Below are 23405 nucleotides of genomic sequence, written 5' to 3'. Positions count from 1 at the left end.
ATGGATCTAAATGAACCTCAGTGCATAAGATACTCAGTTTCTCTTCTACATCCCTTTTTTCTTTTCCAAGAGAATCTCAGATTTCATTTCTGCAGCCAACTTCACAGAAACAGGAGTGCAGGGCATCACCCCATCATTGGCAGCAACTGGTCTGTGGCAGAATTACTGCAACTTACTATTCTTCTTATCTTTAAAAGAAGCTGAAAAATAAACAAGTAGCAACTGTGTCAGCTGCCCTGAGCAGCCTAAAGTGCAGGCACGGCAATAAGCACCACGCACACTGCTCACAGGTCAAACCATAAATGCACTGTACAGAATTTTGCAGGTAAGCATAACCTTATAGAGCATGGTAAAGGTCATGGGGAATGACTTTCTGCCTCACAACAGCACAGCGAGCAGGCAGTGGGTTTGCTAGGATGGAGGTGGGGCTACTTTGTGAATCACCCAGAACTTCCACCAGGGAAGCTGTGGATGCCCCATCCCTGGAGGCATTCAAGGCCAGGCTGGATGTGGCTCTGGGCAGCCTGGTCTGGTGGTTGGTGACCCTGCACATAGCAGGGGGATTGAAACTAGATGATCTTTGTGGTCCTTTTCAACCCAGGCCATTCTATAATTTTATGATTCATGCTATGAAAGTGCAGTACCTTCCCGCAAGACAAAAAACCAAAACAGTGCAAGTGAAAAAGACACTTAAAATGTATTTTAATTTTGTAGGCTGCTCAAACTTCTAGAAAGAACTACTCTATTTCCACTTCTGCAGTGAAGTCCTAACCATAAGGAGACCTAGGATGCATTTCACCAGGAGATTGCAGGGGTGAAGCAGTGGAAAAGCTTGCTCCATATTCAATAATTGCCAGCTCTGGTCTTCTGTTCACTTATCCTGCAGCGTGTGCTTCTCCCACTGAACCAGGAAATAGTTCAGCATTTAAAAGCACGAAGACTGAGTCAGAAGACAATAGTTAAATACCAGTTAAACCACATACCGTAGGTCTGTCTTGTAGTAGTGGGAAATGAGTACTGCTTAAGGCGGTTCCAGATATTGCATCCACCTGCAAATATTTGCTGCTGGCTAGAGCTCAACACGTACACTCTCACTAGCAGTGCCAGTACTTTCTGAAATAATGCAAGCAAGAAAGAAAAAGAAAGTTTGCTTAATATAGAGTACAACAAACTCATTCTACGCTATAATCATCAAAAGCGTATATAGTCTGGTTGAGGAGATTTTTTCAAGCAGGTTATACGATTAAGAAGTTAGTTAATGATAACTGCTTCTTTTGTTCCCAAGCATTCTTAAGCTTTCGTTTCATGAATATGGAATCTTGTTATTCGCTGCTTTAATGATGAGCTTTTACTTGGAGTGCAAAGCAGAGATCAGAACTCGCAGCGCCGCAGAGGAATTGGGCACGTGCTCACAATAAAAGCACAGAAGCAATTACGCTTTCATTATATAGTCTCAAATCCACATAAAAATACCCCGCGTTAAGACATTCATATTTTAGACCAGCCACCTTGCAGCAATAATGAAAAGGCATTACAACTGGAGAAAGAGACGATGAGGTAAAAACGCACTGATGTGTCGCCGGAGGACACTGGCCATTAAAATCTTCTAAAGGAATAGCTAAACACTTTAGAACAATATTTCATCTGTCATTGTTCAGCTGGAAAAGATGCCTTTTTGCAAATGGATTCAAAGCAATTTCTTTTCATACGTCGGCTGCCTGCCTTTTTTATTTCTAGATATCTCCTCCAAATTTTAACATCTTCAGATGAAGTCCATGATAAAAGGCATAGACAAAGGGATTTTTAATAGAGACAAAGGAAAGTACTGTTGAGATGTATTAAATGCATACAATTACCTGTATTGTCACAGAGATGAAAGGACAAAGAGCCAACAGATCTAATTCCAGATCTTACAGCCTTGCCCTTCTCCACAGTCATATTTTAAGATTGAATTTGAGTTAACACATTCATAATACCAGTATCTATGAATGCTTTGCATGAACTTCAAGATAGTTTGTAACGTTTTAATGCAGACATGACATGACATTTAATTTACGATTGATAACTCAAAAGAACACATTCAGTTTAACAGCGTGCTTTCAGTTTGTTGAAAGAAGAATTTCAGAATTAGTTTGAGGTACGTTAGAAAAAATAACTGTCCTGTCTATTAGGCACCTCAACAAAAACTTCTTCCCTTTTTCAGTTTTTCAGCTCAGAAATTGGATTTCAAACCGCAGAGTCTGAAAGAGGAAAGTATTTTGATTCTGCAGATAGCCATGTTGTCTATCTCACGTGACAGCACCTCGCTCTCCTTTCTCCAGTGGTGAGATACATCCATTGGGATCTGAGGCTAACTCGTATGCCTGCTGCATGCCAGCTAGAAAGGCCAGATCCCGACTTCAGCTCTGTGCTGCTTATTTCCCCCTGGTGCCCAGCTGTGCAGAGCTACATTGCAGAGGTGAATTCCCCTCACAAAGAATTATGCAAACTGAAATAAAGATGACGAACTTCCTCAAATAAAGGCCTTTTTTTTTTTTTTTTTTTGGGTTTTGTTGAAGATGCACATTAGGGACCGTGGGAAGGGAACTGCATTAAACTATAGATCTATAGAAAGTGAAACTCAGTTAATCAGGTACAGTCTACTTCGCAAACAGACACTGCACTGGTATCACAACCAGAAGCAATTATGTTATTTTGTATGGAGCTCTGGGCCTGCTATTGGAAGTGCCTGATCCTGCAAGGAGGCTGAAAGAAAACCAGGATTTAGAAAACATAATTCACATATCAGAGAAGCCATACGCTGCCAATAATCCCCTAAATCTACATTCTGTTATAAATGGATGATCATACGTGCAGCATTGAGAAAACACGAGAATGCCTGTGCTTGTTTCCACTGGAGAGAAATCATAAAAGAAAGCTGAATTTCACGTCCTAAAAGGATCCTGCTTATTTAACATCATTCATCTTATTTCCTCCTTGATTATTTCTAAGTACATAAAGCTCATGCAGAACGAGCGAGAACAACTGAGCACAATCACAGAAGGAAAACCCAGGCTGTTGTTAAACTTTCCTACTAACACAACACAATTTTGCATACGTAGATGTAATGCCTACCACAGGTACCTATTTTTTCCTTTCACGGTGGCTTTCTTAACAGCGTCACAGTTTAATGTTAAAAAGGGCACTGAAACCTTGGCACACCCAATGCTGTGCCAGAAGCACTTGCAAGGCTGAGTCACACAGCTCTGCTATGGCGAAACCAACGTGCACATCTTCCACCTGCACTGCAGACGGTGATGGTAAGAGCTCAATGCTTTCTCAGCCAAAGCTGTCTTGATGTCAGAGAGAGCTGCCAGCACACCAAATGCTGTTTATGTAGACTGGTGTGCCCCAAGAGCAAGCTGTACCTTTCTTTGGCCACAGCCCCCTGCCCCATCACCTTGACAGCATCCTCCTGTCTCACAGGGAGAGCAGAGCACTCCCAACCTGATCCTGGGCACCCTCCTGCCCTTTGCTGGGCTCTGGTGAAGCACTGGAACAGGTTGCCCAAGGAGGTTGTGGATGCCCCATCCCTGGAGGCATTCAAGGCCAGGCTGGATGTGGCTCTGGGCAGCCTGGTCTGGTGGTTGGTGACCCTGCACATACCAGGAGGTTGAAACTCGATGATCACTGTGGTCCTTTTCAACCCAGGCCATTCTATGATTCTATAATTCCAGGGACAGAGTCCCTAGAAATCAGAATTTGAAAATGAAGACTCAACATCAGGTATGCAGATATAGATGCACCAGTGGTGACCTGCTCATGTGTGTACCAAAGAAAATAAACATGGAAAACGTATTAAAATGCTCTAAGCTAACAGAATCAAAGCGCATGAGGAAATAATGAGAGCCCAGCTTAAGCTGCACCGTAATGGGGAATAAAGGAACAAAAGTCACCCACATTCCTGTGAGAAACACTATCCAGAGCCACCTCCCTCTGCAGAGACAAACCATCAGCAAACAAACAAGAGCTGCATTGGCATAACTTTGACCAGGGGTCCTCATAGATGTATGGATCGTTCCCTGTCTTACCACCCATCTAATAATATGTCCTAAAACAATGAAAGATTCATCTTGATATGCAGTATAAAATAATTCCACTGAACCAGTATGAGCAGAGGCACCAGAAGATACACTTGAAGCCCTCAGAAGACGCCAAGCTATGCTCCGCAGTGACAGGAATGGGCTGACTTTTCACAAAAGCTGCCTTGCACAAACAACTCCTTTCTAAGGAGCACTCCTGACGAGGCTCAGCTCAACTTGCAACCCTTTGCACGCTGGCAGGTAACAAAACCAACCTCTGAGAATATCGCCAAAAGGAAGTAAATAATTAGTTTGAGAAGGCACCTCGTAACAGAGCCATCTGTTTTTCTGATACAGACTATAAAATCCTAACAAGAAAAAGCTCTCAGACGCCTATGTCTCACCCCTCACCTGAGCTGAGGCATCAGAGAGCTGCAGCACCTCCAGGCTCAGGTGAGAGCAACACACAGATCCAGGACCAGATGCCACCCTCACTCATTCTTCAACGTAACAGCATCAAACAAGAGAGCTAAGAGACTGCATCTGCTTACCAGGCTACAATAAACAGACTGTAATTTACAATAAAGCTTCAGACCAAGGGTCAAGTCTTTCCTTGATGATTTTATAGGCTCAGAAGCAGAAGTTTCTTACCTGCAATGAGGGTGGAATTTCACAGAAATTATTCCTTATGCTCTGTCTCTGGCCCATACAGCACACAGTAAGAAGAAAACAGTACTACGGTATGTAGACGGCACTGTCCTGCACACCACAAAACCAAACCAATCAACCAAAAGACCACAAAGTCTTTCCAATAAAGAAAACAGAAAGCCTCAACATTTTTTAAGAGACGCAACCAAAACACTGCACACGCTGAGAACTAATCAGTGACATTCTGGGTATTTCTTTTACTCATTTAGTTCGGTTAAAACTGTATGAATCAGTTAGAAAAGGCAGAAGCACAGCAAACAAATGGGAGGTAGAAGAAGACAAGGAAAGGGAAGTTAAGAATGAGGGAAACTTCTTGACATGCCCCAGCACAGGGCTCACTGCAGATGCGGGCTCTAGTTTTCTTGCCCACAAACAGAGCGCGGTTAAGCAAAGACGAGTCACAGCCCCCGCAGGTCTGGTACCCCAGCAGGTGCCAGCGCTGTTCCTACTTCTGGATGCAGCTGTAGTTACAATTTCCACTACTCAATGATGCAGATGAAAGCACAGTTTCTGTTTCTTCTGTTACATTTCTAATTTCTGCAGATGGAGACAGAGGCTTTCTTACGTGGCCCGGAGTGTCTCAGTGGGAAAAGCGTGACAGCTGCACTACAGGTTTCTAATAACTACGGGTTCTTCCAAGTGGCTGGTGGAGGTAGGAAAACAATCATAAAGACATTCAGCGAGGTTCCAAATACCAACAGCATCAGACTGTCACTGCTGCAGTTTTGAGTTGCCCTGCCTTCTCCACCAAGTGCTCACCAACGGCTCAGAAGATAACTAAATGAGCCTTGACTTCATCGATCCAACTCTGTTTTGACCACATGTACGTGTCCGTTCTTTGCAGGATTACAGAAATACCTTTCCCACTTGATCTTGGATTTTCTCCCGGAATTTTGGATTAATAGGGGCCTGTTTAGCTGCAGATACATTTGGAAACAGCTGGAAAGCACTCAGAGAAAAGCCCTGGTGCAGTTTTCCAGAGCAGCGCATCTGTTTTGTTCTTCCCTTCCTGCACATGCCTGATCACCTCCTTCCCCACACATAGCTTTCTAACGTTTCACATTAGCACACGCTCACCTACACTAACTTGCTGTATCCCATCACAATTAAAGTCCTCCTCTGCAGTCATCTCCTGCTGAAATCTAATTTCCTACTGATGGTTCTATTTAAGGCAAGGTTCTCTTTCTCTAGCAGTAGGCCCTTTCTGATGGAGAAAAATCAGCCAGCTCCTCCTATCCTCCCAGTGACCTTTAGAGATGTTCAGGGTACTATTTACATTCAAATTTCGGAGTCTGACAAAAAGCAGTCACATCAGGCTAGCAACCAGCTGTGCAGCAACTGACTGTTTCAATGGCTTTTCTCTCCTTTGCTCACAGAAAGAATTTTCTTTTAAATAAGCAAGGAAGCAAGAAAAAAATACAGACTTGAGATGGGTTTCATACCTAAAATCATCAAATCCCCAGTTCCCAATCACTCTGTGATATTGCTGAAATACTCATCCTATCATACGCTGCAATTCTACTAGGAAGATGAAGGTGCACAAATTCAAATGGTATGGATCGGTAAAATCCAGCCCTACACAGTAAGCAACGAAAGAATTTAAAACAGTAGCAATTTCTCTCTCTCATATTTGGTAACTCCAACCAAAAAAAATTTACATGCGATGAAAATCCTCAACAAAGACTGGCATGTAGCTCACATAATTGAGGAAGTACTAATAATAGCGTGGCTGTTTGCACAGACAACATTTCCACTGTGGGCCTGAATTCAGATCTCAAATACGCAGAAGAAGATATTTGGTCGTGTGTTGCTGGCTGGAGTCTAAAACCCAAGTACTGGAATCCAATTGAGCGTGCTGCAATATGCAGGCACTGTGCATACCCATGCCGCGTGGAAAACAGCACCTTTATCACGTGCTACGGAAGGTGTTCACACTGTCTGTTCTTGTTTTGAATGTACAGAAGCTCTTGAAACAAACCTATACTGTGGCTTAGTACAAGAATGGAAGTGCATTTCAGCATCAACCATCATTCACCACAGAAAACAACTTGTCCTGACAGATAAGAGCTCCTCTCCTCCAAGCTCCTCTGACACAAGTGAACACAGTTCACAGCCACAGCTTCTCATTCTGCTCTACACAGCCTGGCTCCGGGCATGCTCATGTCTCCAGACCAGGGATGTGCAGAGCTCTGTTGCTAATGGTTGTTAAAGGTTTTATTTTGGAAGTCTGTCCACAGCAGCAGGTAGGCAGCATCACACTTCTCAAGCTTTAATCTCTTTCAAAGCTCAAAATGAGCCATGGGTAAATGTATGACAAAGTGTTTGCTAAAAATTTTCCATAAACAGCACTTATTTTAACATTTTTTTCTTTCATGTGATGAGAATTAGAATAATTTTACAAAAACTAAAACGTAGATTTCCATCTAAGAGAAGAATCAACAGGGATGACTAACAGTGACCGATATACAACAGAAAGAAACCGATGTGCAACACATACACAGCAAGTGCACATTTCAATATGATGGTGCTTCACTTAAACCCCTCAGCTGGAAATTCGGATCAGCAATTAAATGATAATCCTATGCAATGGACCCACACTGCATCACTGAGAGTTTCTGTGCAGGGAAAACGCTGTAAGAACAGGCCGTCGAGGCCTGCATAAAAGGCATTATAATTCCAAACAAACAAAAAACAAGAATACTGGAGCTTAAAAGTCTACTGCTTTTGAGTGGTGGATGTTATGTTGCCATATCGCTAACAGGACCGTTTTCAAATCACTAGCTCCCACAAAAGCACAAAGCAAGGTTCTGTTCTTTTGCTTTTATTTTTAAGGAATTCCAACCTTGACCATTATTCTGTAACTTGTTAAGAAAGAAAAAAATAGGGAAGATGCTTATCTTTGAGTAAAAGACACCACAGAAAGATCATATGCCTGTCACACCACCGAGGAGCTGCTGTGACACAGACGTTCCACAGCGCGGGACGTTTCCTGGCCCTTGGGTGTGCTGGGCTGACAATGCTGTCTGTGTTAGGAGTGCTGTACCCCCACCAACCCCACCGCTGTCATCTGAGGAAACGCAGAGGCCAGATCCAGCTGAGCCACCCGACTCGCTGTCTTTCCTCTCATGGGCTGGCAGGGAGGCTGTAGACAAGGGGCAGTACTTCTTAGTGGCAACACATGAAGCCTGCTCATGGCACGTGCCCAATGGTCCCACCAGCTGCTGCCTTCCTCAGCCATCAGCTGGGTAACTCCCTAGGTAGCCCCAGGCCACATCCCCACACCTGCACACACACCACACCATGAATGACATCAGCCAGCTCTGACACCTGCCTCAACCTGTGCCAAGAATCCAACCACACGGAGAAAAACTGTTCTTTATTAGATGCCATCCTGACTTTTAGAGGACAAGACCACATGAACACCACTTGGATGGAATGGGCAGCAAGAACAACCACACGTCGAGCAATCATTCCCTCCAAAGCTTTGTTCTGCACCCTTATTGCTGGCATTAATGGATTATGCTAGTCTAACATGCATTTTTTCACACAAATCACCCCTCTCGAACCACAAGTGCCAAACTGAAATTAAGCTAATTCAAATAAGTGAATGATTTTTCACAACCATGCTATCAGCAAGGACTCCATTCCTACCTCTAAAGGACTTTTTCCCCCCATCTCTCTCAGGAGACCAAGCAGTCACTCCTAAGGATGAAAACCTCCCAAGGTGCAGGGCAGGTCTGGCAAGAGGACTCCTGGCACGAGCCTTCATGTTCACAGGTATGCCTAGCATCATAAGCAAGGCTGTCAAAACTTGTCATCTTCAGCACTGTAAGACCATGACGGTGGGATTTCCAGGCTTGGCGCAATAGCAAAGCAAAGAGAACTACAGTGTCCCATCATCTAGGTGACCACAGAGCAAGTTGCTCAAGCTGAATGAAACGTAGGGAGGAAGCGACGATTTAGGATGCACGCTACCTGTAATCATGAACTGGTACCAATGTGAGATTGGAAAAAAGCAGCTAAAATATAGCAGCGGTACAATCCTGTTCTGTGACTGTCAGGGTGGGACTGAAATATAAGCCGGGGGGAACTGTCACCACAGATTACCAAGCACTCTGGTCCATACCCACATGTGCTCACGCTTCTGTAGGAGAAGCTGTTGAGGCAGAGCAGCCCAGCCAGTATTTCTGAAAGCAAAAGTGCAGTGATCCCTGAAACCTTAGAGTTTGCGGCAGTCACAATGCATACCTGTGCCAACGTTAGAAAGTCATCAGCCAGGAGGAGCATAGGGTGAAAGTTTGTGCCAACCCACGATGGGCCCGTCGTCCGGCAAGGGGCTACGACTTACATCACCAAAAGGTGCTCTTGGAAGAACGGCCGGTGTGTGCTCCGGCACCGAGGGAGGAGGCCTGAAGCACAGCCGTGCTGAGGGAGGCCTCCGACTGACCCGCAGCCCGATGCTGCCAGGTCCGCTGCCTCCGTGCCCCCGCGCGATTTTTCCGCGAAATACCCCCAGATCGCTGCCGAAAGCCACAGCCCAGCGGGCGATGAGCATCACCGGCACGAGAGAAGAGCAAACAACATCACTAATTAACCAGCGGGCTCGCGACCGGAGCAGGCTGCAATACGGAGCGAGAGGACGGGAGCCGTCCCCGCTTTCCGTAACGCAGCTGCCGGCGAGGCGGACGCCCGCAGCACGCTCCGCTCGGGCTGCTCCGCCGGCTCCCGCTTCCTCCGCATCCCCTCCGGTGCCGACGAGCGGCCGCCCCTCGGAGCGACGCCGGGCGGGGCTCGGACCCCGCGGGGAGGCCGCCGCCGGCCCCAGGTGAGCGCCGGCCCGCGCCGCGGCGCCCCCCGGCCTCTCCGCGGGCGGCCTCGGCGGGACAAAGCCCGAGCCGCCCGCCGGCCGCACACCTGCCCGCCGGCCTCCCCGCGGGGGCAGGTGCGGCGCTCGGGCTGCGCCCCGCCCGGACGGACCCCCGAACCCGCGCCGCGGTCTCACCTCGGCGGGCAGCAGCAGCAGCAGGAGCAGAGGGCAAGGCGGGAGCAGCGGCAGCCGCCTCATGGTGGCGGAGAGCGCTCCCCGCCGCTCGCACGGCCGCTCAGCCCGACGCCGCCTCCCCCGGAGACATGGCCGGACCGCGCGCCCCGCACCGCCCGGCGTCCCACCCCTGCGCCGCCCTCCCAGGCGGCGGCGGCGGCGCCGCTCCCTCCCCCTAGCGCTGCGCGGCTGAGGGCGGGGCCGGGAGCCGCCGCCGCCGCCCGGGGGAAGCCCTGCGCGGGGCGGGCTGTGGGGGCGAGCGGGACGGCCGGCTGCGGGACGGGCCGCCTCCCCGCGGCCTAAACGGCCCCTCCTCCCGGCGTCCGATACCCCGCCGGGACGACCCCTCCGAAAGCTTCGCGGGCCCCGGCATCGCTGAGCGCCGTCACTCGGATAACCTCGCTTACTGCCGGGCTTCGTGCACTGTTCCGAAATTCATTCATTTCAGATAAGGGAAAGCGAGAGGCAAGGACAGTTTACGTAGCGTATCTTTGGTTATGGGAGCGCTGTCTTCACTTCCTCTCAAGTTCGGAGTTGATGCGGGGGCAGGACATCCCTTCATACCAATAAGACCGGGAGGAAATAGCCAATTATTTTTAAAATGGCCAGGGCACGCTCAAGTAAGGAAATAAGCACTAAATGCGACCCATTCATAATGCCGTCCTATCTATCCCATCCACTCAGCACGAGGCACCTGGGAGTTACCGTCCGGCTGAAGACTCTTCCTGGTGAACCGCACAGCTGCCACAAGTCTCTGGCTGTGGTGAAGCTGCTACGCTGCGGTTACCTCACCGGATCAAACCCTACAATTTGGAAATTACATCTCTGACTCAAAACCCCCGGTGTGCCTGCAAAGAGCCCCGGTGGCTCTAAATTGCTGAACTGTAGCTTCTGCCTGGGCAGAGTTTCACTTGCATCTAAAATACAACCAGCTACCCCGACAGCTTCGGATCCTGGTTACGCTGTGCAAACTCACTTGAGCAATCGTACTTGGTCATCCTCAGTTCTAGGAGGGAGAACACTGGTGCTTTTAATTGCATGCCTTTCCACTACAACTGCCTATCAACTAACCCAGCTACCCCCAAAATTCAGTGGGGATCTCGGTGCTGATTTAAGCAGCTGTGACATCCTGCCCTGAGGAGGGACATTAAAAACAAAATGCAGTGAGACAGCAGGAATTGGGATTCTGAACCTGTTCAAATTTATAAGAATCCTGAAGTTGGAGTTATCATCCCCAAAATCTGAGTACTCTCTTATTTTTCTTTCTTTTGTAGGCTATATACCCCAACTTCGAAATCACAAGCATTGCACTTCTTATGCTACATCACTCCTTAGCTCCAGAAACTGCTCGGTTGTACCATCCCTACAACCAACTAAACCTCTTTTGCCAAAGCGTGTCTGTCTGGATCCAGTAGAGCTGGTGGAGCTTTTCATTTACAGCCTGAGCAGTTTATGATAATCACTTTCTCGTACCATGCTTGTGCTGAGTTCTCACAACTACTCCTATATCCAATACCCGACAGAGAAGGCCTACGAAGTTTTGGGAAAGTCTCCCTGTTGAAGCATGCACAGTCATAAGGAAGTAAGAAATTTATGTGTAGCAAAGCAGAGTAGTTCTAGGATTGGGGTATAGAACTTAAATGCATATATTTAATTGTAACTGTAACCAGGGACATTGCCATTGCCATAGTTCCTTGTAGAGTGAGGTTAAGCTGGCATAGAAAGAGTGTGGGAAGTTTGTTACTGTTTTAGGGTACAAGACTTACTGTTACAAGACCTCAAAGGACTAACTCCTTTCCAGAAGCGTTTCTTGTGCGCAAAAAGTATGCAGTCAGCAATATGATGCTGCCTGCACTGAAGAAGTGAGCAATCAGGATTCATTGATAGTTGTATAAGCTCAGATATGCTGAAGGTGGCTGCAGTATGAACTGCCAAGAAACATAAGGCACTAAAAAGGGTGATTTTTTGTTACAAAAAAACAGAAGTGCAATTTCCGTCTGACTCGTTGAAAATACGGTAGTAAACTTTTGTGTCTGTACCAACTGAAGAAATACTCATCTCCCTGGGATTGTTTAAAATAATTGGATGAATATTCCCAGCTATCCTGATTACATTTTGAGAGCTCTGCGGAGGAAAAAGGTCACATGTACCTGAGAGCTCCCTTGGATGAAGGCCTCTGGTCTTCACAGCGTGCGCTGGTTGAATGGTAGCCATGCAGACCACAGGAAGGAGCTGGATAGCAATGAGCTGCAGATTCATGCCAGAATTTGGGAATTCACATGCTGAAAATGAAAAAGAGAAATTAAAAGCCCAGAATTTTTGAAGAGTCTTCCTGTTGGTAATTGTTCAGCAGCAATATCCGTCACAAACAGTAATTTCCCAGGAACCAGAGGCTCAAGTTTGCATTTCAGGCCACAGGCTCTTCACAGATTAATACTAATCTGCTGGAAACTCCCTGAATTACAACTGTGGTTGCCTAATTGTTTCTATAGATAAATTTTGTTTGTTCTACAGGCTTATATTAAAGCTTTGTGTGTCAGGATTAGACAAACTGGGTCGGTGTTGCTCCTAGGCTAGAGCTTCTAGTGCACTTCCATCCAAAAGTTAATTTGTGCATCTGAGTCACAAACATCTTCAAAAGGCAGCATCAGAGGGAAGTGTTTTCACATCCTTATAATCAAGTTTTTGAACAAGAGACTGAAGTTTAAAAGTGGCCTTAGGCTCTTGCACACAAATCCAGGAGGAATGTGCAGGCGTATTACTTATGGGTGCTACAGTTTATACAGTAAGGCGTATTACTTACGCTCCAGGCAGGGAGAAAGGGAAGACTGCAAAAATATACAGTAATCCAAAGCTGTCCAATTCAGAGCAGTCACCCTGGCTGATAATATCTGTCTTTCACTGAAACTGGCAATTAAATGGTTTCTAAAAAAAATAAATAAAGCAGTGCGGCTATATTTAACTTCATCCCACAGCCAGCCTCCATCACAATAGCATATTCTCATTAGTTATTCACAGTTTCATTCATCAGCTTGATGCAGTGTCAGCCAAAAGAGGCATCAGATTGTTGAGCATCATCAGGAAGGGTGTTGAGAACAATGTGGAGAGCGTCTTTTTGCCGATGTGTGAAACCCAGGTGCACCCCCATCCTGTGCACTGTTCTGGTCTCAGCATCACAAGGAGGACATAATGAACATAGGGAAGGCACTGAGAAGGGCAGTTAAAATGACCAATGATGGTGCAGCTGTCTTACATGGGGAGACTTAAAAAGATAAGGCTTTTCAACAGAGAGGAGAAAGCTACTTGGAAATAGGATGGATGAAAAGCTGTTATTCATAAATCCCACCCAGAACTAGGGATCACTCACCAAGATAGTATGAGACTGGCTTAGAACATATCAAATAAAGTGCTTTTTTACATAGCAGGTAGTGAACTTGTGGAATCTGTAGTCATAATAGGTTTTAAAGGCAAATAATACAAACAGTTCCAAAAAGAATGTAGGCATACTCATGAAACAATGCGTCCATAAACAGGGGGAGGGAAGAGATGAGTCTGTAACATCCCTGATGCGTGACAGCGGATGCTAGGAATGGACCAGAGACAGTGGTCAGGTTTGTTTGCTCTTCCTAAACAGAACCTCCTAATGCTGCTGGAGGCAGGATAGTGGGCTGGATGGATTCATCAGTGGCCTGACCTAGAAGAACATTTCTTAGCTGCTTACAGTAGTAATGTCCAAAACAGAGCCTTGCTGTAGAAAAGTGTTGTATAAACACACAGCACAAAACAGGTGTTAGCATTAGTTGCCATTTAAGTAGGTAAGATGGGAAAGAGGTTGAGGAAACTGTATTACTGTTGTCATTGGTAGAGAGGAAACACTCAGTGATACGATTTCAGACTGTGATCCAAGAAACACTGTGTTCTTGGTTGCCATTGCAAGTTCACAAGATTCAGAAAAGGTGGGACCTATGTTACTCACACAGAGTGACAAATGGTCTTCTGACCCATCTATCATTGCTCAGGACCCTGAAGCTACGTAAGCCTGAAGTACTCCTGCTGGTTAACATTGCTCTGTCTCTTCGTTTACTACACTTCTACGGATCCAAAAAGGGTCCTTCAGGCTTCCATGTACCAATGAACTTGGAGATGCATCTCTTGGGAACAACTCAGAAAGCAGGTCTCCAGTGTACAATACAGTGTACAGCAGTGTCCTGGGAACAAATCCAGCTCTACTGTCTTTAAAATAACCTTGGAATTAAAGAGATTGAATAAATGTCTTGATAGTAGAAGAGATACGCATATATACACACAAATGTAGCAACAAAACAGAACAAATTGGTACACATTTTGGTTCAGATGTTCTAAGTTAAAATGGAAGATCGCAGCACACAGTTCAGTCTCTGCTTTTGTTCATCGGGATATGGTAAATACTGGGCATAAAATTAGCAATCATCCTTGAGAGCAGAGCAATGCATGGAAACAATAAAGCTGCGCTCACATGGACAAGTTAGAGGTGTGAATGTTTTCATGAGTTCTGTGGATTTTCCTGTCTAGCTGCAGGCAGAAAATGAAGAATTTACAGCAAATGCTACACTCAGCAGCAGCTCTGGTGAAAGAGGAGAGCACTTTGTGTTCAGTACTACAGCTGGGATGGTTCTACCATTAGAATTGATGCTGAAACGTCTCAGAAGTTAGATGTGGATATAACCTGGTTTCTGCTCACATAAGTACTCCACAGTCTGTAGCTGCCAGAGGTACTGTGTAGTAGTTTAACTGCTAAGCAGTACATTTTCTTGCTTTCTCTTTTTTCTCAAGGAATGGAAGGCCTACTGAGATACCGGCATGACCATCTTGAATCTGGATGGTAAAATGTGACCAGAGAGGACATCGAAAAACAATGTCACTTTCTGAAAGATGAAAGTAAAATGCTGTGTCCGAGATAGGCCAGGTTTGCAATGATTTTATTTTGACCGAGGGAGAGGACGAAGACAGGAGATGGTTTGGGTTTTTTTAATGTTTTGTTGCTACGATGGAGGTTAGCAAAGAGAACAAAATGAAAAAAGCTTTTAGTTTTAATGAAAAAAAAAAAGACTTTCAACGGGACTTCAAAGTGCAGTAACTGAAAGTGACTTTAAGAGGTGGGAAACACCTTCAGTCGATCTATTATGCTCATTCTGCGGCCAGTTTCCTGCGTGGGAGGGAAGGCGGGTGGAGAGGATATATTTTACATAATAATTGAGAGGAAAATATGCATTAAAAACCCACAGACTAACACACTCCAAAGCATCTGCGGCATCTGAACTACTTCCATCACAACAGAAGATTTTTTGTAAGTGACTCAAGTTCAAACAGACATCAGACTTAAAAGCAGGTTGTCTTCTATGCAGCAACAAAACGGACTTAGTTTCAATAGGTGTAGAGAAGAGGTTCTGGACACATAGCTTGTCTTGTGAATGCAGTCCCATGTAGGCTTCACACAGAAATAATGCCATGGGTTGCAAAGGGCTACTAGCACAATAAACGTACATCAGAGTGTTTGCTATTCAGATAGCATGGCAATCTCCGTAGGGAGAACCAAAGGGCACAGCTGTATCTCAGCAGCTCCATAAACGAAGGACATATATGGGATAGCATGTAGAGCAAACAGACTCAGTGACTGGCAGGAGGGGGGGAAATACTGGGAGTAGCTGGGAGTCTGGGAAGCAAATAGAGAAACTTCCCCTTCTTTTCCACCTTACCTTTTTCCCCCCTCATCATCTTCCTACTTACCAGTAAAATGCATGGATGTTTTTCAGAATATGAAACTTTAGTGGAATCACTTTCAATAACTCTAAGGTTCATGAGAGAAACTGTCCCCCAGTAAATGACACCTTACAAATGGAATAACATCAAACTAATTTCTAAAGCTGTGCCACAAGCCTATACAATACCTGAGTCTGCTGTACTGAATGAGTGAAATCACTTGTTAAAGAATCATGCAAAAAGCGTCAGGAGTCAGAAAGGCAAAAAGCAAGGAAGTTGTGAGTAAGTCCCTGGAGTGTTGGTATTCAACACAGGGAGACCAAGATTATCCTAAGCCTCCTTTTGGTGGTTATCAGGTGCTATTAACTGTGCTCAAACCACTGTAGTTGAGTTAGGGTGGTTTCAAGCATCCTGGCAATAAAGCCTAGCAACTGAGCTTGAAAAGCAATGGCAAGAAGGCTAGGAGGACATCTGCCTGGGAAGAAAACAAGAGCCGAGAGAAAATTATCAGTTCACATTGCAGCTAGCATGGTTAAATTCCCAGGTTCTGAATATGCATTCCTGCACTTAATGCCTGGTGATGTGTTCTGATCTTGGTCTATTTACTTGCCTTGTCTGACTGGAAATGATGTTATGGCAATAACCTGCTATTTACTGTGGCACCACAGCCCTAGTCATCCCACAAGCCATGCTGAGGCTTAGCTGGCCAAATTCTTATACCAGCATTTCAATTCTCAATGAGACCTGAATGCCATGTTTGCTTGTATCCCTTTCTAAAATCCTAGTTTCTGTTTTTAGACAAGTATTTTTTCTAAACATCTACTTTCTTAAGAACAAGAAAACAGACTAACCTGCTCTCTACTACTTGACCCATCAGTGCAATACATCTGATGCTCCTGGAAAGAAGCTCATTAAACTCTAGCTGAAATAATGAGGACAAAACAAACAAAGAAGTACTGAAACTGCTATTCCCTCTTGTTCTGATAAAATGCACTTGCATAAGAATAAACATGACAGACCAGAAGATTGCTTTTTGGATTAACGTTTTCAGCCTGTCATGCTTCCACGTGCAATTCCTTAGCTAAACAATACACTGTTCTGCTTCTATTCTGCAAGAAAACAAGTGCCCAGAAGTCTAGGAAGCCACATCAACAACTACAGATAAATCCTCTGTGAGGCACAGATCCCTTGGAAGTTGATAGATTGAACACAATTTGCTTCAACAGGTACTCACCAGCAATAGTCTAAAATTAATTTTACAGCTATTTGACATCTTTAAAAGGCTGGGTGAATATTCTGCTCTCCTAAAATTGAAAGCTTCTGTTTTCCTTCTTACGCATCTGCATGAATACATGCTGTTGCAGGAATTTTGCAGGATACAAAAACATGATCATCTGATATTTTCTTACTTGTTCTCCTTGCTGATTTCTACAGAGCTAACTAACTCCAAAGTAAAATGGTGCAGAAGAGAAGTGACACTACAGGCTATTCTGTGTCAGATAACAGGCAGGGGTTTTTCTTCTTGTCCCCATGGGTGACTGGGTAAGGAGCTGTAACTCATCTCTTTTGCTAGCTGAGGACAGCTCAAATTGAGAACATAATTCCTTTCAGAGATACACAACAAGTTCCTCATCTTCAGCAGGGCTTTACAGAAATACAGACACTTGAATTATGTCACTGTAAAGCCACCCCTTACTGGCAAGGAATAACTAAACAGCGGCCAGCGAGAGATTAAACAGGAAGAGAATGGAGTGAAGGGGAAGCAGATAGCAAGGGTATGGCAAAAAATTACTGCCTTATTTCTCCACCGTACTCATATCACCAGGAGATACCAAAGCAAGGAAAAAAAGTTTGAAGTGACTGACTAGGGAATTAAATCAGACCATGCAAAACTTCAGCATGAAAACTGCAAGTTGAAAGAAGGGTAACACTGAAGCCATTTTGTTTTGCTACTATCGTTGAAGGAGTACTGCTGTTGTTACCTCACCCCACCAGCTGAAAAGTGGAGGTAGGTCTCAATATACAGCTGTAAGCACTGCAGAAGCAGTCATAAATAGGCTGCATGGGTTTCCCACTGGACTGTGCTGTCATCTTCCACAAATCAGACAGGCTGAGGCTGACACTATTGGCTAGGCCTGAGTTGTTCACTCTCTGACTGACTTCTTTGCACTCCAAAAAGGACATTAGACATCTGATATAGGGGAAACAATGATAATCTGACTAGCCACTCCTGAACCCGAGTTGGTGGGTGACTTGCAGGTTCAAACCAATGTGTTTTGAAGGATTTCTAATCCCTGCAGCTCAGAAGAGCAGGAAATAATGGAGGATGTGCTTGTGCTTCTTAGTGATCATCAGAGGGAATCATAAGGGAGCTTTTGCATAATTAATTAATTTCCTTTATCTAGTATCTTTAACTAATCTATAAAACAACACTGATTATATTTCACTTCTGCAAAATATATTATTTCTGCACCACAATTTGAGTTTACTTTTTACTATTAATATATGGTTTGGTGAGACAAATAAATGCAATCCAATTTAATCCCAGCATCAATCTTACCTAGTTCAGTAGTCAGTTCTGACCAGAGAGAAAGCGTGTATCTCCAGGAATCAGCAATTCTTTACCCTAAAGTTAGCAGAAGAATAAAAAGTGAAGTTAAAACCATACATATTTTTAACATCAGTAAGCAAAAAATTCTGGTTGATTAACAAAGCTTCTATTTGTTGATCTCCTTCTGAAGAGATCCTCAGGTTTTGGCATGACCAGGCTCTGTGAGACAAGAGGATTAATGCTTATTGCCGTATACATGCTCTTTAAAACTTCTGATTGCTTGAACAAGCACATCTACTTAAAATAAGTCACTGAGATTTTTCTTTAAGTAGATTATTTACCTTCCTATCTTAATTCCTTTAATTTTCCCTAGTAGTTCCACCTTTTCTTGGGTAGTTTACTGAAGTTTGGGGTGTGTATAGAAATATGGGCTGAAATAGAGAGTAAGGTGGGCATAAATGTGAGTAATAGCTATAGGAGAAGAATAGAAATAAGTAAGGAGTTTATTTAGTATGCAATGACAGTGCTACTTCCTTCCAGGGGCTGGTTGCCAAGCAGATTCCCTAAGTCCTCTCCTCTTCTTTCTCAGCTGTCCTTTGCTAGGCATGAAGGACTCTTGTACCTGACCTATTGCATCTATCCACAAACGTGGGCCATACTCTTTCCTGATATTCCACTATCTATAGGAACTGCTACATTTATCAGTGCAGGCTTCACTGGTGTGTCTAGGGTCTGGCAGAATAAGCTGGAAAATAGTGGTCGGTTAACAGAGAAATATTCTCTCATTTTCCCATTGCTTCATCAGATAATATCAGGTAGACACAGTAGGGTTTCAAGAAGGCCCTTATTGACAAATTAAGCTACAAAAGAAGTAAGAGTTGCCTAAATGCAAACTCTGATCTTGCTTCCTTTCAGCTATAATTCCAGCCTTCTTAATTTCTCCAAATTCATTTCACTTCAACTGAGGTTGTCATCACCACCATCTTCAACAGTTTGACTGCCAGCCTCATGACAGTGAGTATTTCTTTTTTCAGAAGTACCTACATCTGCCTCATAAGCAGAAAACACACTTCACCTTTCTTTAAAAAGAAATATGACTAGACCCTTCCTGATTGTAGGAGTAAGCCTAGAAATACTACTTAAGGGCTCCCTAAAAGGTCACCATGCAGAAGGCTGTATTGTGGGTCAGGGGAGGACACATTTTTTAAGTCCATTTCATGATCTCTGAACACCAGCCACAGGCAAAATGAAAATGTTTCATTTAAGGAGGTTTTGACACTGTAGAGGGTCACTGCTTTTTCATTCAATTCTTTGTCACCTTTCCTTAGGTGTACAAACGTACATCCAAGATGTGTAATGTGAAGAAGGAACACCTTGAATTACTAAGTTCCTGTCACTGTTAGAACCATTCCACATCTTCATCTCTTACTCCAGAGGCCTGGCTGGACAGTGGTGACAAGGCAAGTCTGACCAGGTGCTTTTAATTATAAAAATTTTCCCATGAATAGCAGGAATAACTTCCTAGCTTGCTGTTTGCCAGATCTTTCTTCCAACAGGAAAAGCTAAACGTAAACCTACAGCAGTTCATTTAAAAAGATCACAGAAATCTCCCTCTAATTACAACAGAACTCTGAAAATACTGTGCCATCCTTTATTCTCCTTTGCAAAACCTTGGTCAAGCTGAAACAGAATACCTCCATGTAACACACCAGATTTCTATAGGGAGATTCTGAGAGTTACCTCGCACTGCAGGTGATAGCGAGGTGCTGAATAACCTCCTGAGTCCTGATATAAAAATCACAGGCTTATGAGAACAGACCAAATTGCTATTTTGTAAGCACGTGTAAAGCCCTTTGGTACTGCTGAAGGACACCAGTCCCACTCAGATGCCTTACGGTAGTTTCAAGGCAAAATTGGGCCCACTCGAAACTCATTGAGGAGTTTTGCCTGCTCTCTTTCCTCTTTTTTCTTCAGCATTTATTTATTCCCAAAACTTATTATGGCTTCTGCCCAACCTGTCTGAACTTCAGAAGAGATTGCTTTTCTTTACATGGTCATACGCTCACTGATGGCACATAGAGGTATATATAGGATATAGAGGTAACTTAAGCACTGAACACACTGTAACTGCTGACATCTTCCAAAGACAACTCCTGAGGAAGAACTTTTACCTGGGAATCTCTTACATGAGGCAGAATGTCTGGTGCAAAACCAAGAGGAAAAGAAAGTTTTTCCTATTAACTGTAAGCATGACACGGCAAGGCAAGGATTTGCATTCCCTGGGTTCTGCCCATCTGTGCAAACCACTCTGGCAGGAAGAAAATGAGACAGAGAATGTTACAGTGAAAAAGAGAAGTTCACTTTTTGCAGTAACAGGCAAGCAGCTCATGGTTCCAATTCTCCCTTTGCAGCCCTGTTCCCCACTGGCATGGCATCTGTGCTCAGTCTTTCAGCACTGAAAATACCATATTTGTGAAACCTGTAGCCAGACTAGATGACTGGAGATACATTCTTATTACTGCTCTAGTTTCTAGTTGTTTGGCCGTTTTTGGAAGATATCCAGAGGACATGTTAAAATAACATAGGTTGAAATAAGAAAATTGCGTGGCTTGATTGCTCGGATATTACAGATTTATTCTTGATGCTAGTGATACCTGGGGATTACCAGGAGTAAAGTTCCCTTGTTGGTAAGTGCCATGTATATATGTAGGATAACATTTACATTAAAGAGGTTATGGATAAAACAGGAAGCACAGAGGTTATTACAGATTGCACAGAAAGCAGTTAAGTATCTTGCCCAGTGTTGCAGAAAAAGATTGTGTGAGAGCCATGAACTGCAACTGTGCTGAGTCATAAAAGATGAATTTACTCACCTGAATTTTTTCTCCTTGCAAAAGTGCCAAGAAACACTGTTGTGACATAATACACATAAGTTGCTTAAATGTAACTGAACTAGCTCAGTATACAAAGAACGGTCTCAATAGCTTAGGAAAATAAAGACCTTTGTTGTACAGAGAGTGGAAAAGAAACTAGTTATTTGCAAGAAAGGCAATGGTGTTGTCTTCTGGGTCATTGCTGGGCAGTGTCACCAATGTTCTTAGTGTCAAGAGGGAGGTGACTCACTGGTGTTGACACTATAGCACTGCTATTAGTCTCTCTTGCACATCTGACTTCCTTGCTTTGGGCAATTTCTACAACTGTACCCATCCTCCCTAATTCTTCTGCTCATTCAGAGTTTCCTTAGCCGAACTCAAAAGTCTGGAGAAGGCTACATGAATAAAATGTCTACCTGCTATAGATACAGGTAGATGCTAAGAGAGGCTGGAGGCTAAATTGGTGAAGGTCTTGTGATTTACAGCAAAAAAAGAGGAGGAAAGAGGGCCTCATGAGTGAATTGCATTGCAGAGCACTGCAAATTGAATTGGGAACTGAGCTTTTTCTCTAGAGGTTGATTGTGGAAAAAATAAAAGATCATCTTGCTTTCTCTTTACAGGATGTCAGGCAAAACAGAGAACTGGTGTCACCCTCGGCCAGCTGAAATCAGCAAGAATAAGCAAAAAAATCCAGTGTCCAAATTTAACCTTTAAAAAATTAAGACCATTACATGGCACCTAGGTAAAGCAAAAGAGAGCCGCCCCAGAGTACTGTGGAAATATTAGCACTGTCAGTCCTACATGGATGCCCACAAAGCAAACAAATATCTGATTCAGCCGCTAAAGAGATTTTGTGTTTTCTGCAGGATATCTATGAATTGAAGAGGAGGTGCAACACAGGATGGTAAGGAAAGAAACAAAGCTAGGATAGAGAGTCCCACTGTGTAGGACTAAGCCTTCATTTGGCAGGTGATCCATTGTTTGGCCCGACTGTTTGCATTTGATCTGGCAGATCAGAGGATATTTAACTTGCAGCATCAATCCTTTAAAGGCAGCATGGATGCATGGCTTGTACTGTAACACAAAAACCACATACTGTACTTCAGTACTGCGTTCAAGTATTGCTCAAAAATGCAAGAGTTGGCCTCGCCAACATGGCCTAGGAAAGATTTTTGCTTAAAAATTCCCATTGGTCCACATCAGCTCTCATGCAGAGAGAATTGCATAGTGGATTCTTTCAGCAGAACAGACTTTGAACCTCTATGCTGAAGGTCTGAAACCACCAGAAAGGATTTTTAGAAGACATAAATGCATTAGGAGCTCATTATAGTATTGATGTTATGCTTTTTAGAAAGAAAATCAATACCTTAGTAATCCTGTATATGTTTCTAGAAAATTAAACTTTCAAAATTGCACCCCTCCAGCACCAATGAGATTTGCATATGTCCATAACTTATTAAAAAATTAAGATATTCTTTTCTAGGAGGATAAACTTAAAGATTTATGAACATAGCTTTAGACATTCACATTCAGAAAGTGTTGACCTTCCTCAAAATTTTCATTTTATTAAGATTTTTCTCATTACGTAGAAGTTCTATTTGTAGTGCTCTTAACCACACCAGTAGGTTGGGTGTGGAAGTGAAGACTATGCAAAAACAAATGTAGAGGAAAGATCTTGAAAAATTTGGGTCTCTTTGGGCAGTTCCTGAGATTTGTCTTTCCATAAAATGGCCTCCTTTGCCTGGGGAAAAATTTGAATTCCTTGAGATTTTGAGTGTTGTCCAGTGAACATTTCTGAAGGTTATTTTCTTTTCAGTTTAAGAATAGAAACATGTCCGTTCCATGCTCCCATGCCCACAGCTGTTAAAAGATACGTAAAAAAACACAGAAAGAAGCCCAACCCAAAACATTAGTTATTACACTTCCCCCTTCCTCTTATTTTGCAATAACAGTTCAGAAGCATGCAGTTAACTTCTCATGTTGAAAACTATTCACATCCAAGTTTCTAATACACCCATAGAACTGATAAGCTAAGAATATTTCCTGACTTCTTGTTTTTTAATTTTCACTTAGTATATATTTCCATGCCAAACAGAATTATGCTCTCTACCCACTCTGAAATTTACACCCAAAGATATATTGCCTGTAGAAAGACAGACTTTAGCAGGCTTTTCTTTTTCATGTCTATTTTTTCCTAACTAATGCTTTTGCTGGAAAGTTGGTCAAGACTCTGATCACTTAGAGTGCTCTGAAAGAACTTTTATTAGTAACAGACAAGGCTAATAGGCCAAGGCAGCACATAAACAAGAGGTTTTTTCTTTTAACATCAGAATCCCCAAACAAAGGGACCTATTGATCTTCTGAACTATAACACAGAGCACTAAGCTTTCTATATTTTGTCTACAGAAACTGCTCTAACTTCCCACCAAGAA

The 23405-nt window shown here is 43.7% G+C and overlaps 1 protein-coding gene across 10 annotated transcripts in view; it reads right to left on the bottom strand.

Annotated features, from left to right (window-relative positions):
• PTPRJ (protein tyrosine phosphatase, receptor type J) overlaps positions 1 to 23405 on the bottom strand; it is a 119139-nt gene that overhangs the window by 60460 nt on the left and 35274 nt on the right. For 3 of the 10 annotated variants that reach the window (XM_046941364.1, XM_046941366.1, XM_046941368.1), the window contains 4 exons: positions 18110 to 18175; positions 12614 to 12735; positions 11961 to 12092; positions 984 to 1113 (listed from right to left, as the gene is read on the bottom strand). Coding sequence is in view for 3 of the 10 variants with exons in the window: in XM_040700556.2 (XP_040556490.1) it covers positions 9772 to 9834 (63 nt within the window). In the remaining 7 variants the exon portion in view is untranslated. Of the gene's footprint in view, positions 1 to 983; positions 1114 to 4472; positions 8235 to 9017; positions 9178 to 9771; positions 9920 to 11960; positions 12093 to 12613; positions 12736 to 18109; positions 18176 to 23405 lie in introns of those variants that run through there. The other 7 variants (XM_046941367.1, XM_046941365.1, XM_040700559.2 and 4 more) reach the window with 7 other exon arrangements.

Source organism: Gallus gallus, chromosome 5 (assembly GCF_016699485.2).
Source record: "Gallus gallus isolate bGalGal1 chromosome 5, bGalGal1.mat.broiler.GRCg7b, whole genome shotgun sequence".
Lineage (NCBI taxonomy): Eukaryota > Metazoa > Chordata > Aves > Galliformes > Phasianidae > Gallus > Gallus gallus.
The sequence above is the reverse complement of the archived record's forward strand: the minus strand, read 5'-3'. Positions and strand labels throughout refer to the sequence as shown.